This window comes from Diabrotica virgifera, chromosome 1 (genome assembly GCF_917563875.1).
Source record: "Diabrotica virgifera virgifera chromosome 1, PGI_DIABVI_V3a".
In the NCBI taxonomy this organism is placed as follows: domain Eukaryota; kingdom Metazoa; phylum Arthropoda; class Insecta; order Coleoptera; family Chrysomelidae; genus Diabrotica; species Diabrotica virgifera.
In genome coordinates this window covers 285,812,250-285,828,258 of record NC_065443.1, presented here as the reverse complement: position 1 = coordinate 285,828,258, position 16,009 = coordinate 285,812,250, and the positions used below count along the sequence as shown (strand labels likewise).

At 31.7% G+C, this 16,009-nt stretch overlaps 1 protein-coding gene across 1 annotated transcript in view; it reads left to right on the top strand.

Annotated features, from left to right (window-relative positions):
- The window catches only part of LOC126893467 (angiotensin-converting enzyme-like), a 245,854-nt gene that overhangs the window by 16,833 nt on the left and 213,012 nt on the right, over positions 1 to 16,009 (top strand). Inside the window, exons 5-6 of the mRNA XM_050663701.1 lie at positions 10,856 to 10,980; positions 11,038 to 11,162. Of these exons, the coding sequence (XP_050519658.1) occupies positions 10,856 to 10,980; positions 11,038 to 11,162 (250 nt within the window). The remainder of the gene's footprint in view (positions 1 to 10,855; positions 10,981 to 11,037; positions 11,163 to 16,009) is intronic.

The following is a 16,009-nucleotide window of genomic DNA, read 5'->3' as shown; positions in this document are numbered from 1 at the left end:
CCTTAAAAGTGCATACTTCGATAAAAAGGCCTGTGATGGTCACATGGCAAACAGGATAATGCCCTAAGGTAAGGTATACAGGTTTCCCAACACGTGGGATCCAAATTGAGTTGATCACATTTCAATGACTTAATGGCAACTTATTTTTTTTTTTTTTTTTTATAAAAATCGAAAAACGTTTTGTTGTGATGTAGCCCTTTTAAGGGATTTTTAATAAAAAAATTTTATACCTTTTACAAAGGATTTCTTTCCAATTTTACTTAAAAATTGATTGTCAATTTCGTCCATAGTTATGTTAGGTTCTGCCACTAATTTTTTAATTTCAAGATTGGGCCTTTCTTTAATAAAGAGTTCCTCTTTCTAATCATCTATTTATTTTGTCCAAATCAGTGATATTAATCTAGTTTACCGTATCTATCAACGATATTATTTGTATGTTTTTGTACTAACGTTACTTCTAATATTTTTTTATATGTATATGTTACCGGCCAAACCCGATTTCAGGACAAACTAGTTTGGCCTAGGCCAAACTAGTTTGTCCTAAGCGCGTTAGGATAAACTAGTATGCAGGGGCGGCTCGTGATAGTATAAGTTGGTGAGGCACAGTACACCTGAGGAATTTTATTATTATGGTTAGCTTCTCTTTAATGGTCAGAAGGTGGATTTTGTGACGTCATAACGCCAGGACGAATCTAGGACCAATAATCCCGGACAAAAACCCTCACAAATTATCCCTGGACAAGAAATTCCAGACAAATAATCCCCGAACAAAAGAACACAAAGAATCCCGGACAAATAATCTACAAAAATTTTTTATTCAAAATATCCCCACAAAGAATTCCGGACAAAAAATCCTATTTGCTGTCGATTAGTTCTATAAAACTTTTCCAGTGAATGCGATCGACTCAATTGCTTTCAGCCTCAGTGCATAGAGTTATTTTGAATTCCAATTCCATATTGAAAACTTCAAATTTTACATAACAAAAATATGTGCGTTTTTTCAAAAATCGTGGAAGATATGGGGAATGAGCTAAGGCTGTGGGAATCATGTTGCAATATTATTCGCTTAAATCTTTTGCTCACTCTGATTTAAATAAGTATGTTCAAAAGAATTTTACAAAAACAACACAACCACAACATACAACATTTTTGAAAATTTAAAAACTACTTTTGTATGTAATTGTAACAAATAAATAAAGAAAAATAATTTATTATATAGTTATATATTTTACAAAAAAAACACAAACACAAAATACAACATTTTTGAAACACTTAAAAACTATTTTTGTATGTAAATGTCCGATGTGGAAGTGGACACGTTAATAAAATCATTTTTTAAGTTAAATTGTATAATGTTATTTCTCATTTAGAATAATAAATTCAATAAATGTTACAAAGAAATAGCTTCAGAACAATATATTAGGTGATGATGTTTTATTTATGAACAATGATTTAAAATGAACAATGTTTTAAACATATAAACTTCTAAAATATAATAACTAATCCATTCGTATATACCGCGTGTACATAGAAAGCTATGATCTGCAATCGACTGATGCTTGTAGTCGGTTCAGTACGGTTATTCCCATCCCGTTCCGCGGAACCTGAGGCCATTCGGCTATTTTTATTCCGTTCCGCGGAGCGTGAGGCTGGCCTCTAGGATGTTGCATTTTGTTCCTAGAATTGGTGGCACATTTTTCAAATTTTGCCGGTTTGTGGTCTTTGTTCTCTGGTTTTACTGTTGACGTCGTCCCATACTGTTGCAGATGGTGTGAGGCTTGCTTCAACTGTAATGATTTGAGAAAGTTGGAATGGCACGTGGAAGACGGATATATAAGAAGATAAAGAGTCAGTTATTTTTTCATAAAAATAAAGGTATTTAGGAAATTTCGAAAAGCTAAATTATATTTAAAAAATTGATTATAAAACAACGAAATAACGTAAATAGTCGATTGATATACTAGTGAGGCACTGCCTCACCTGTCTCATAGGACAAGCCGCCACTGCTAGTATGGCCTAGGCCAAACTAGTTTGTCCTATCGCGCGTGGGCCAAACTAGTTTGTCCTAGGCCAAACTAGTTTATCCCGATATAATAAAGACTCACACTTCAGGATAAACTGGTACGACCTAATCTAAACCAATTTAACCGAGTCGAAAGTAATTTAGCCAACATATAAGGACTTTTACATGCGGGGAATTCCCAAATCACGTCCCAACAGGGATGGCAAAAAAAATTATACATCGATATATTGTATCATAATATGATACATCGAATGAAGGTATTGATACATGCTATAAATCAATATATTCTTGTATAATTAAATAATACAGGGTGTTTTATTGGGAAAGTAACATACGTTAACTGTATAAACAGTAGACATAGGCGGTCTCAAAAATACCATACTTAATGGGTCTTACTTCATTACTAACAAAGATACTGGGTGTTTTATCTATTTTGCCATTTTCTTATTTGGTTCATAACTTTTTAACCACACTGTATACAGGGTGCGCCAAACCTCTGGTTTTCTTTGATTACGGCTAAATTATGGGATATACAAAAAAATGTTTTTAACAAAATTAATGTATATCGAAGCCGTCTATAATTTAAAATTATTTTCGATTATACAGGGTGAGTCCGAACGACGGTACGAACCAAAGTTTTGTTTTTTTAAATGGAACACCCTATATACTAAATCAGTTTTGAATATATTCTTTAAAAATATTAAGAATTTATAAAAGGTATTATAGGCCTAAAGTTAACAATTTTCGAAATATTTACACTTTTATTAAGAAAAATGGTAATATTCAAAGGGCTGTGAATTAGGCTTTCAGGGTAATAAAAATTTAAGTGACGTGTCAAAGTTTTTATAGTATACTATTATTTTTAAATAAATTAACATATTTGACATATAGCCATAAAATATACAGTGTGATCACTATTTGCAAATACAAAATTTTCTCATTTTTTTTAAGTGGAACACCCTGTATATTAGTGTTTGCTTTTGTAGTAAATATTACAACCTTTCTTTTGGTATAAGGTTGTATGTACCTAGCATGTTTCGTTTTGTAGATATTTAAAAAAAACTATAAATTTTACATTTTTGCGGATTTTTTATTAAAAAATTTTATTTGCAAAAAAATAATTATAATATGGGTTTAGAAACATACAGCAAAATATCAAATATGAAAATAAAAACGTAACTAAAGATTAAAATAAATCGTATATTAGTACAATTCAATTGAATTTAATAACTTAAAATTATTTTACGATAAATATTTTACCATAGTAATGAATGCATAAATTAGTTACTAAATTAAATAAAAAACCAAATTTGATATCTACCGTAGTAATTTTTCTACCACAGCAACTTTCCTGTACCAAATTAATTGTTAGTTATATTGTATTTACGAGTAAGATCAGTTAAACTTTTAATTTACCTTTAATTTACTTACATCTTGAAAACATAATTATAAAGTATGCTTTGAAACAAATAAATATTAAATGTATTAGCCAAATTATTTATTAATATAAATAGTATTAACTGGTCTCACAAAAGCCGGTAATACTTTTGTAGTTGAAATTTTTGTAACAATTTTTTATAATTAAAATTTCAATTTTTCAACCGAACAATTGATGGATATGACGTTTGTTTTGGGCGAAACCATTAAAAATTATTACCAGATTTTGTTTGTGACACGACTACATAGATACAATTTACTTCATAATAGACTTCTATAACGTTAATTTGTTTCAAAGCATACTTTATATGTTCTCAAGGTGTAGGTAAATTAAAAAGTTATTAACTGATCTTACTCGTAAATACAATTTAACTAACAAAATTGGGTACAATAAAGTTACTAGGGTAGAAAAATTTCTAGGGTAGATTTTAAAATTGGTTATTTAATTTAATAATTAATTTATCCATATTAATTACATATTAGTATGGTAAAAAATTGTTTGTAACATAATTTTAAAGTTATTAAATTCAATTAAGTTGCACTTGCATACGTTTTATTTTGATCTTTAATAACGTTTTTATTTTCATCTTTGATATTTTAGTGTATGCTTAATCAGATTATAATTTTTTTTGCAAAAAAATTTAACTAAAATTTTCGCGGATATAAAATATCCGCGAAACGTAAAATCTATAGTTATTTTTTAAATATTTACAAAACCAAACATGCTATGAACATACAACCTTATACCAAAAGAAAGGTTGTAATATTTACTACAAAATGCAATATTAATATATAGGGTGTTCCATTTAAAAAAAAAATGAGAAAATTTTGAATTTGCAAATAGTGATCACACTGTATTTTATGGCTATAAGTAAAAGATATTAAATTATTTAAAAATGGCACTATACTATAAAAACTTTGACCTACCACTTAAATTTTTATTACCTTGGAAACATAATTCACAGCCCTATAAATATTACCATTTTTCTCAATAAAAATGTAAATATTTCGAAAATTAATAACTTTAGGCCTATAAGACCTTATACAATTTTTCATATTTTAAAAAATATATTCAAAAATCATTTAATATATAGGGTGTTATTTAAAAAAAAAAACAACTTTGGTTCATACCGTCGTTCTGACTCACCCTGTATAATCGAAAATAATTTTAAATTATAGACGGTTTTGATATACATTAGTTTTGTTATAAACATTTTTTTGTAAATCCCATAGTTTAGCCCTAATCAAACAAAAGCAGAGGTTTGGCGCACCCTGTATTTATTTTGTACTTGGCACGCAAATATTATTTAAGGTGTACAATCAATTAATTTAAAAAATATTGGACTAAAAAAGGTCCGGACTAAAAAATATTGGAAAAATATTCCGATCCATAAACAACACCCTGTACATTATTTTTTTTTAAAATAGATTTTGCATTTAAAAAGAGAATGAAAACAAAATTTAGTGGTATACTTTGAATTTTCGGCAAAATGATTTTTCTGGTCAAATTTTGAATTTGAATTCTGAAATTATGTGAATTGCGAAAGCTCGAAGTAGAAAAAAATTGAAATACGACTTACAACTTGTTAACCACACTGTATATTTATTTTATATTTAACACCGGATATTTTTTAAGGTATCCAATCATTTAATTTATTTACAGTTATAAAAAATCCAGGGCCGGATTAAAAATATTGGAAAAATGTTCTGACCCAAAAAAAACACTATGTGCATTAAATTTTTTATTTGCATTTGAAAATAAGATAAAAAACTAAATTTGGTGGTATACTTTGAGTTTTCGGCAAAATGATTTTTTGGGGTAAAATTTGGAATTTGAATTCTGAAATTATGTGAATTGCGAGAGCTCGAAGTAAAAAAAATTAAAATGTGACCTAATTTTAATTAATAGCATTATTTAATCTAAATTGGTAAACTGTTAACATTTAGTATTTTTTTATTGTGGCGACAAATAATTCATAACAAATATTGACCTTTAACTAATCAATAAATAATAAAAATTCTCCAAAAAAATACATAACTGAAATCAACAAATTATCTTAAAAATTAAAAAAACAGAAAAAAAATTGCTGAAAAATAACGTTTGGATATCTAAAATCTAAAGTTTATAAAGAGAAAATACATAGTAGGGATGAACTTCTTGACCGGATTCGAGACTAATTCCAAGAAATGAAGAATAACCCTGACGAGATTAGGAAGTCAGTCAGACAAATTAATAACAAAAAGGGAAAGACTTTGTATTTCACAAGGTGGTGGCCATTTTGAACAATTACTATAGTTTTGATATGTTATTTTTTGGAAAAGTTTTTCTGTTTTTTTTTTAATTTTTCAGATAGGTAGTTCGTTGATTAAAGTTACCTATGTTTTTTTGTGGAATCTATAATTTATTCATTAATTAAAGGTGAATATTTATTATGAAATATTTGTCGCCATAATAAAAAACACTGAAATGTTGTTAACATTATACCAATTTAGATTAAATAATGGTATTAATTAAAGTTAAGTCCCATTTTAATTTTTTACTTCAAGCTCTCGCAATTCACATAATTTCAGAATTCAAATTCAAAATTTTACCAGAAAAATCATTTTCCCGAAAATTCAAAATATACCACTAAATTTGTTTTGCATTTCCCTTTTAAATGAAAAATTCATTTAAAAAAAAATAATGTACAGGGCTTTTTTTTGGGTCGGAACCTTTTTCCAATATTTTTTAATCCGGCACTGGATTTTTTATAATTGTAAATAAATTAATTGATTGGTCACCTTAAATAATATTCAGTATTAAATATAAAATAAATATACAGTGTGTTTAACAAGTTATAAGTCGTATTTAAATTTTTTTTTCTACTTAGAGCTTTCTCAAATCACATAATTTCAGAATTCAAATTCAAAGGGCCTAGCCGGGTAAGATGGTGAAAAGTGCCCCCAGCTCGATTTAAATTCCATATAGGCCACTTTTTAGCACATATAGAGGAACTCACTTTCTGAAATTTTTAGCCCCCTAGGTGGTCACGTGACCCCCCTAGAGCCTAATTAGGCTTTTTATGTTTTTATTTTTTATCTCAGCCGCGTCAAGAGCTAGCCAAAAACTTTATTTAAAAAAGTTGTAAGTTTCAAAAAGATCTATATGAAAAAAAAATTTTTTTATTTTTTGGCGGGAAATTCGAATTTTTAGAACAATTTTAATCTTTTAAATAACTCTAAAAAAAAACTAAGACACTCGTTTTTACTAAAATCAATTATAATGTGTAATTTTGCACAATCTTTCACCCTGAATTTTTTCAGATTTTTAAAATTGGTGAAACGTACCTTTACAAATAAAAAACCGCATTTTTTCGGTTTTTTTTTCGTTTTTTGATACAATTTTATACATATTTTTCAAAAAAGGTAACACTGTCACTAGAATAGGTAAAAAACTGAAAAATAATTGGGGTTTGCTTAATAAAAATTTTTTGTAACGCCATCCATTTTCAAGATACAGGGCGTTGAAGAAAACAAAATTTTACACATTTTTTACGATTTTGCTGAAACTACTGGCAACATTGTAATAAAACTTGGCGGGATTTAAGAGGTGGTTATTGTGCATGTTTTGACATACAACTAAGGATTTGATATTCATCATTGGCGCGTATAGGGGTAATGGCCTGAACTTTTTAAAGAATAAAAATAGTACGCCACTGACATATTTCAAATTAACAATCGTTTTTGAATTCCTCGTTCAATTTGTGACAAAAAATGTATCTTCTTATTTTTTCATACGACGCGCCATTTTTATTCAAAAAATAAAAGATCTTAACCCTTACAAAGTATTCGAACCTCTAGTAGTTTCTGAATCTACATAATAAATAAAACTCGTACATCCATTATCAAAATTAATTCGAATACTTTGGAAGCGTTAAGATATTTTATTTTTTTGCAGGAAAACGGCGCGTCGTATGAAAAAATGAGAAGATAGATTTTTTATTGCAAATTGAACGAGGAATTCAAATATGATTGTTAATTTGAAATATGTCAGTGGCGTACTATCTTTTTTTCTTTGAAAAGTTCAGACCATTACCCCTATGCGCGCCAATGATGAATATCAAATCTTTAATTGTATGTCAAAACATGCACAATAACTACCTCTTAAAACCCGCCAAGTTTTATTACAATGTTGCCAGTAGTTTCGGCAAAATCGTAAAAAATATGTAAAATTTTGTTTTCTTCAACGCCCTGTTCTTGAAAATGGATGGCGTTACAAAAAATTTTTATTAAGCAAACCCCAATTATTTTTCAGTTTTTTACCTATTCCAGTGACGGTGTTAAATTTTTTGAAAAATATGTATAAAATTGTATCAAAAAACGAAAAAAAAAACCGAAAAAATGCGGTTTTTTATTTTTAAAGGTACGTTTCACCAATTTTAAAAATCTGAAAAAATTCAGGGTGAAAGATTGTGCAAAAATACACATTATAATTGATTTTCGTAAAAACGAATGTCTTAGTTTTTTTTTCAGAGTTATTTAAAAGTTTAAAATTGTTCTAAAAATTCGAATTTCCCGCCAAAAAAAATTAAAAAAAATTTTTCATATAGATCTTGTTGAAACTTACAAGTTTTTTAAATAAAGTTTTTGGCTAGCTCTTGATGCGGCTGAGATAAAAAATAAAAACATAAAAAGCCTAATTAGGCTCTAGGGGGGTCACGTGACCACCTAGGGGGCTAAAAATTTCAGAAAGTGAGTTCCTCTATATGTGCTAAAAATTGGCCTATATGGAATTTAAATTGGGTTGGGGGCACTTTTCACCATCTTACCCGGCTAGGCCCTTTGACCAGAAAAATCATTTTGCCGAAAATTCAAAGTATACCACTAAATTTAATTTTTCATCCTATTTTCAAATACAAAATCTATTTAAAAAAAATTAATGTACAGGGTGTTTTTTTTGGGTCGGAAAAATTTTCCAATATTTTTTAGTCAGGACCTGGATTTTTTACAATTTTAAATAAACTAAAATGAATAACCATTTTCAATTTCGTTGCAAAACGAAAATACAGCCGAACCATATTCTAGTCCAATCAGAGAGTGCAGCAAGCACCTCTACCGGTTACGAAACTTATTAGTCTCTCATCAGGAGGCACATATGCTGCTCTCTCTGATTCAACCAAAACAAACCCCCAGCGTGCAGTCTCGGATTGCAACGAACGAAATGGCATAGATGCCCTAGCGGCAACTGCTAGCAAAAAGACTAAGTTTTCACTCTAATGGCATATAAAACAACATATTGCTATTCTACATCCCACCAGAATGAAAACAATGGGAACCTTCTCTGGCTACACCTCCGAGGCTTCTACAATTTGCAAGCCATACGAATGCTGAGACTAAGGAAGATGAGGAAATTCCACAATTTACAATTCACGTCCCATCTGCTCAGCGCGGTAAAGTTCCAACGAGAATGGTTCCCTTCATACTCCAATCAGAGTAAATGTAAATCAAAAATGAATAACCATTTTCAATTTCGTTGCAAAACGAAAATACGGCCGAACCATATTCTAGTCCAATCAGAGAGTGCAGCAAGCACCTCTACCGGTTTCGAAACTTATTAGTCTCTCATCAGGAGGCACATATGCTGCTCTCTCTGATTCAACCAAAACAAACCCCCAGCGTGCAGTCCCGGATTGCAACGGACGAAATGGCATAGATGCCCTAGCGGCAACTGCTAGCAAAAAGACTAAGTTTTCACTCTAATGGCATATAAAGCAACATATTGCTATTCTACATCCCACCAGAATGAAAACAACGGGAACCTTCTCTGGTTACACCTCTGAGGCTTCTACAATTTACAAGCCATACGGATGCTGAGACTAAGGAAGATAAGGGTATTCCACAATTTACAATTCACGTCCCATCTGCTCAGCCCGGTAAAGTTTCAACGAGAATGGTTCCCTTCATACTCCAATCAGAGTAAATGTAAATCAAAAATGAATAACCATTTTCAATTTCGTTGCAAAACGAAAATACAGCCGAACCATATTCTAGTCCAATCAGAGAGTGCAGCAAGCACCTCTACCGGATTCGAAACTTATTAGGCTCTCATCAGGAGGCACATATGCTGCTCTCTCTGATTAAACCAAAACAAACCCCCAGAGTGCAGTCCCGGATTGCAACGAACGAAATGGCATAGATGCCCTAGCGGCAACTGCTAGCAAAAAGACTAAATTTTCACTCTAATGGCATATAAAACAACATATTGCTATTCTACATCCTACCAGAATGAAAACAATGGGAACCTTCTCTGGTTACACCTCCGAGGCTTCTACAATTTGCAAGCCATACGGATGCTGAGACTAAGGAAGATGAGGGAATTCCATAATTTACAATTCACGTCCCATCTGCTCAGCGCGGTAGAGTTCCAACGAGAATGGTTCCCTTCACACTCCAATCAGGAGGTGTAACCAGAGAAGGTTCCCATTGTTTTCATTCTGGTGGGATGTGGAATAGCAATATGTTGTTTTATATGTCATTAGAGTGAAAACTTAGTCTTTTTGCTAGCAGTTGCCGCTAGGGCATCTATGCCATTTCGTTCGTTGCAATCCGGGACTGCACGCTGGGGGTTTGTTTTGGTTGAATCAGAGAGAGCAACATATGTGCCTCCTGATGAGAGACTAATAAGTTTCGAAACCGGTAGTGGTGCTTGCTGCACTCTCTGATTGGACTAGAATATGGTTCGGCTGTATTTTCGTTTTGCAACGAAATTGAAAATGGTTATTCATTTTTGATTTACATTTACTCTGATTGGAGTATGAAGGGAACCATTCTCGTTGGAACTTTACCGCGCTGAGCAGATGGGACGTGAATTGTAAATTGTGGAATTCCCTCATCTTCCTTAGTCTCAGCATCCGTATGACTTACAAATTGTAGAAGCCTCGGAGGTGTAACCAGAGAAGGTTCCCATTGTTTTCATTCTGGTGGGATGTAGAATAGCAATATGTTGTTTTATATGCCATTAGAGTGAAAACTTAGTCTTTTTAAATAAACTAATTTATTGTACACCTTAAATAATATTTGCGTGCCAAATATAAAATAAATATACAGTGTGATTAAAAAGTAATGAACCAAGTAAAAAATGGCAAAATAGATAAAACACCCAGTATCTTTGTTCTTAAGTAAGTAAGACCGATTAAGTATGGTATTTTTGAGACCGCGTAAGTGTCCTCTTTCTAAAGTTAACGTATGTTACTTTCCCAATAAAACACCCTGTATATTAGATGCACCACGTTTTCTCTTTTCAATTTCCAAACATTAATTTGCTATGTTTTTTTGCAGTTCGTATTTTAGTCCTTATTTTCTAGAATAGTTATTGTACCAATTATTTATTTTAACTCTAAATTTTGATATTTTTAGGATTAAAATGTGTACTGACGTTAATTATGAGGATATGAACACAGCTCACCACGAAATGGGACACATAGAGTACTTTTTACAGTACCGCGATCAGCCTATTCCATACCGGACTGGAGCTAATAATGGTATTTTAATGCAAAACGCCAAATGTGTTTGGACAGTTTCTACTTTTTATTTTGTAGCATTTCACGAAGCTGTTGGAGACCTGATTTCTTTATCATTCAGTTCCACCAAACATTTGCGGAAAATTGGACTAATAACATCCAAAACTGATAACAATGAACAGATTCTCAACAACTTATACAAGGTTAGTTTTTCTTTTTCTTCTTTAAGTGATGCCTGCTAATCGGAGGTTAGATATCATCATTACTATATTTAATCGATCTAGCGCTGATCTGACGAGTTCTATAGAACTGCATTCAAATCAGTCCCTTAAAATCTTAAACCGTGACATTCTACTTCTTTCTATACTACTTCCTTCTCTTATTTCATATCGCTGTTCCCTCATTACGTGTCCCAGATATTGTAACATTAATATTTTTATTGTGTTAATTTTTCATATTCTTTTCCCATTTCTCGCAACACTTCCTTGTTCGTTTTTTTTTCTTTGTCCATCGAGTCCATCCTATTCTAAGCATCCTTCTGTAACTCTACACTCTGAGCCGAAATAAAGGAGTAAATTTTTTAATTGAAAATAACTTTTTTGTTTTTCGAGCGATTTAATTTCTTTTTGCAGGGCTAATAGCCTAACATGTCCCCAATATGACTGCAAATTTGGAGGCAAAAATAACCGATAGGGTCGGACTTACAAAACAATTTATGTAACCGTGCATTTGAGCTCGTGGCAAATAAAAACTGTCTTAGGTAAAATTGAACTGACAAGCTCTTTTGGTAGGTTATCTGTCCAGAACACATCAGTAAAAAGGAAATTTTTCAGAGTTACCGGATTCGCAAAATATCATTGTTTTATTAATTTAGGAAAATATAATATTTTAACAAATAACACATTTATGAAAGCAGTTTAATAATTTTAAAACTTAGTCTAAAATATTACGAATGTGGCCACCATTATTGTTTACCACTTCTTGAAGTTGTCTGCTCCATAAATTGTTAGCCTCATTTATTACACCCTGTTTAAAATTGTTCCAAACAAACTGCATTCTTTCTTTGAGCTGTTCGACGGTTTCAAATTGTTGTCCGTCATACAAATTTTGTTCGAAAATTCCTTAAATTGAATAGTCAATCGGATTTAATTCTGGGCTGTTAGGTGGCCACATCCCTGGCTCAATATAGTCCGGGAAATTTTCACTCAAGAATATCCTTGTATTGTGGGGAGTGTACGAAGGAACACTATCCTGCTGGAAAGTGTAATCATAACATACTTCTTCAAATTCAGGTAATAGGTGCTGCAAGATTTGTTCTTGATATGTTTCGGAATTAAGCTTTACCCCAGCATCAACAAAAATCAGACGATACTTTCCCAACATGGATACTGCAATAGAGACCATTACACTTTTTGAGAAATGACTTTTTTAAAAGATTCTCTAGAGGAATTTCTCTTAAATTGTACGTTATTTTGGGTATTTTTTGGAGGCCATAAATAAAACATTTTTTTCATCTGAAAACCATATTTTTCTAATGTCTGCACGAGAAAGGAATCTTCTTAGTAGCAAATTACATCTTTCCAGTCGTTTTTCTGTTACATTGGCAGTACGTCTTTGACAGTAAACTTTTTTGAATACTTTAATACGGCAATCTTCTTTAATGATTCTTTCAACTAATGTGCGGGAAATCCTAGTTTTTTTGCGATTTTTCTTGTTCCAACAGATTGGCCAGGTTGCAAATTTCCTAAAGCAACCCTTACTCTAGCAATATTTTCTTCAATTCTTGAGCTTTGCTTCCTACCTCTTCCACTTTTATGTTCAATAGACCCATGGGTTTCCCTTAGATGTCTTAAGAACTTTCCTATCGTTCCAATATGCCATTTTTTCTCAGAAAATGCATTTACAATTTTTCTTGCACCATAATTATATTTTTAACGGTAATATTTAATTAATGTTCTGTCTTCTTTGCTTAAAAGTGGCATTATGAACTGGCCAATTTTCTTATTTATCTATAAATGTCAAACAAATTCCATGACAACCTAATGAGTCATGGCTTACCAAGTAAAATTGACATATTTGAGCGTTTGAGAAATTTTTAAGATATTTAATAAAAATTACTGCTACTAAGAGGCAAAAATGATGGAAAATATGTAATTCAGTGTTAAGAGGGCTTCGTTCTGGTGAACATATGTATTAGAAAAGTACTAGAATAAGATTTCCTAATTTAAGTAAAAAAATGATATTTTACAAATTCGGGATTTTTTTAAATATTATGGTGAAGGCGTGTTCTGAACATTATTTAAATAGAAAAATTATAATTTGCGAATCCGGTAATTTTGAAAACTTCCTCTTTACTGAAGTGTTCTGGTAACAAAATATGACTTTCTCTATTAAGTGAAGCATTCTTTGAGTTTTCCTTAGTTTACAGTAAGAACCTTAATCTTTATATTATTTGCGTTTATAGATCACCTGACTCTTCCGTGGAACTATTTTTTCAGAACCTGCTTAATTTGTTAGATGACCTGCCACATAAAAGCAGAAAAATTTTATGCGGGGAATTCAACATTAATTATGCTGCTGCTTGTGCTACACAAATATACCTGGTCAACATATTTGAATCATATGGTCTATCAATGCACATTGATTCTCCTACAAGGATTACAAAAACTTCATCTACCATAATTGATTATATTGTCTCAGATTTCTCACCCCTTGATGTCTGCGCTACAACTGTTAATGCCGGACTATCTGATCATGAAGCGGTTTATACGAAGTTTAACATCTTTAGCAAGTCCTCCTCGAAAACTCGACGATTAGGCAGGATTTTTTCCGGTCGGAACTTTCGTAAATTCCAAAATTTATGCTTAACCTCTGAGTGGCACTTTCCTTCCTTGGACGTCGATCATAATTTCAGTGATTTTTTGAATAAGCTCGTCTGTATCTTCAATACAGCATTTCCTTTAATCACAATTAAGCAAAAACATCGCAAACCCTGGACTACCAAAGGTGTCCGCATATCAGCCAAAAACATGCGTTCACTATTGTATATCAAGAAATTTACTACCAACGTCTCTGCTATTGAATATGTCACCAAGTACAGGGCAATCTCTTTAAAACTTATAGAATCGGCTAAAAAATTGTATTATCAAAATCGTCTCAGAAGCTCCAAAAGTGTTGCAAAAGAAACTTGGTCCATAATAAACGATCTTCGAAATAAAACTCACACAGCTCAAACATTTTCCCTTCCAGACCCAGAAAATCTAAATGAATACTTTGTTAATGTGAGTAAAAATATAACATCAACTATTGTGTCACAACAAGATCCCATTTCCTATCTCCCTAATTCAAGAAAGGTTTCGAATTCATTCTTTATAAGACCGATTGGTAAATCTGAACTGATCCAAACAATCAAGAGTATCAAAAGCAAATCTTCCTGTAGTACCGATGGACTATCCATAAAAATTTTCTCAAATCTCCCAGACAATGTGTTGAGAGTCCTTATCTCTCTAATAAATGATTCTTTTGAGAAAGGTAGATTTCCAGAGTGCCTAAAGACGGCCATCATTATTCCTCTTCATAAGGGTGGTGAAAAATCTATTGCCTGCAATTATAGACCTATTGCATTACTACCGGTACTCTCCAAAATTATTGAAAGACTCATAAAAGCCCGACTTATGTCCTTTCTCGTTGATAACAAGATTTTATCACAAAATCAGTTCGGCTTTTTAAATAATAAATGTACCACCGATGCCATGTTTTCTGTACTACATGAGGTTTATCAAGCATTAAACAATAATCTCCACACTGCCACTGTTTTTTGTGATTATGCCAAAGTAGTCCTGTCGCCAGGGGGGGTACAACGGCCTCGTTAATTCAGATGGACTTACTCAAGTTTTTTTTATGTATTTTGACCCGTAGAACACGAATTTTTTGGGTAACAGTTGATCCGGATGTCGATAAGATTGTTATAGACCAAGAACTTGAGGAATCAAATAACAGCGATTTTTGGCAAAACAAAACACTATTTTGTATTTTTTGGGCCATTTTAAGTAAAAAATATTTCTACAAGTTTTTTCGTAGGATGCACAGTTTTCGAGATAAACGCGGTTGAACTTTAAAAAAATCGAAAAATTGCAATTTTTGAACCCGAATAACTTTTGATTAAAAAATAAAATAGCAAGTCTGCTTACCGCATTTAAAAGTTTAAGTCAAATTATATCGGTTTTGATTATTTCCATTGGTAAAAATTTATTTTTTTATTGTTTAACAAAGCTATAAACACGTAGGGTTTCCCGTGCTTTTACATGTGTTTTAACGCATGTAACGTAGAAATAGTCTTGATTGCACTAGTACCTATTCTACCTACTCGTTCGATTTTAAATGAGAAATCATAGAAACATCACTCACGCACTAGTTGTTTGTAGCTTTGTTTAACAATAACACAATAAATTTTTAGCAATGCAAATAATCAAAACCTACATAATTTGACTTGAACTTTCAAAGGCGCTAAGCAGAATTGCTATTTTATTTTTTAATCAAAAGTTATTCGGGTTTAAAAATTGCAGTTTTTCGATTTTTTGAAAGTTCAACCGCGTTTATCTCGAAAACTGTGCATCCTACTAAAAAACTTGTAGAAATATTTTTTGCTTAAAATGACCCAAAAAATACAAAATATTGTTTTGTTTTGCCAAAAATCGCTGTTATTTGATTCCTCAAGTTCTTGGTCTATAACAATCTTATCGACATCCGGATCAACTGTTACCCAAAAAATTCGTGTTCTACGGGTCAAAATACATAAAAAAAACTTGGGTAAGTCCATCTGAATTAACGAGGCCGTTGTACCCCCCCCTGGCGACAGGACTAAACCTTTTGATTGTGTAAATCACGACATTTTGATAAAAAAACTAGATTTCTATGGAATTCGAGGTATTTCTTTGAACTGGTTTCAATCTTACTTGGAAAATAGGAAACAACTGGTTAGAGCAAATGATACAGACTCTAGTCTCAGAAATGTTGTATGTGGGGTACCACAAGGTTCAGTATTGGGTCC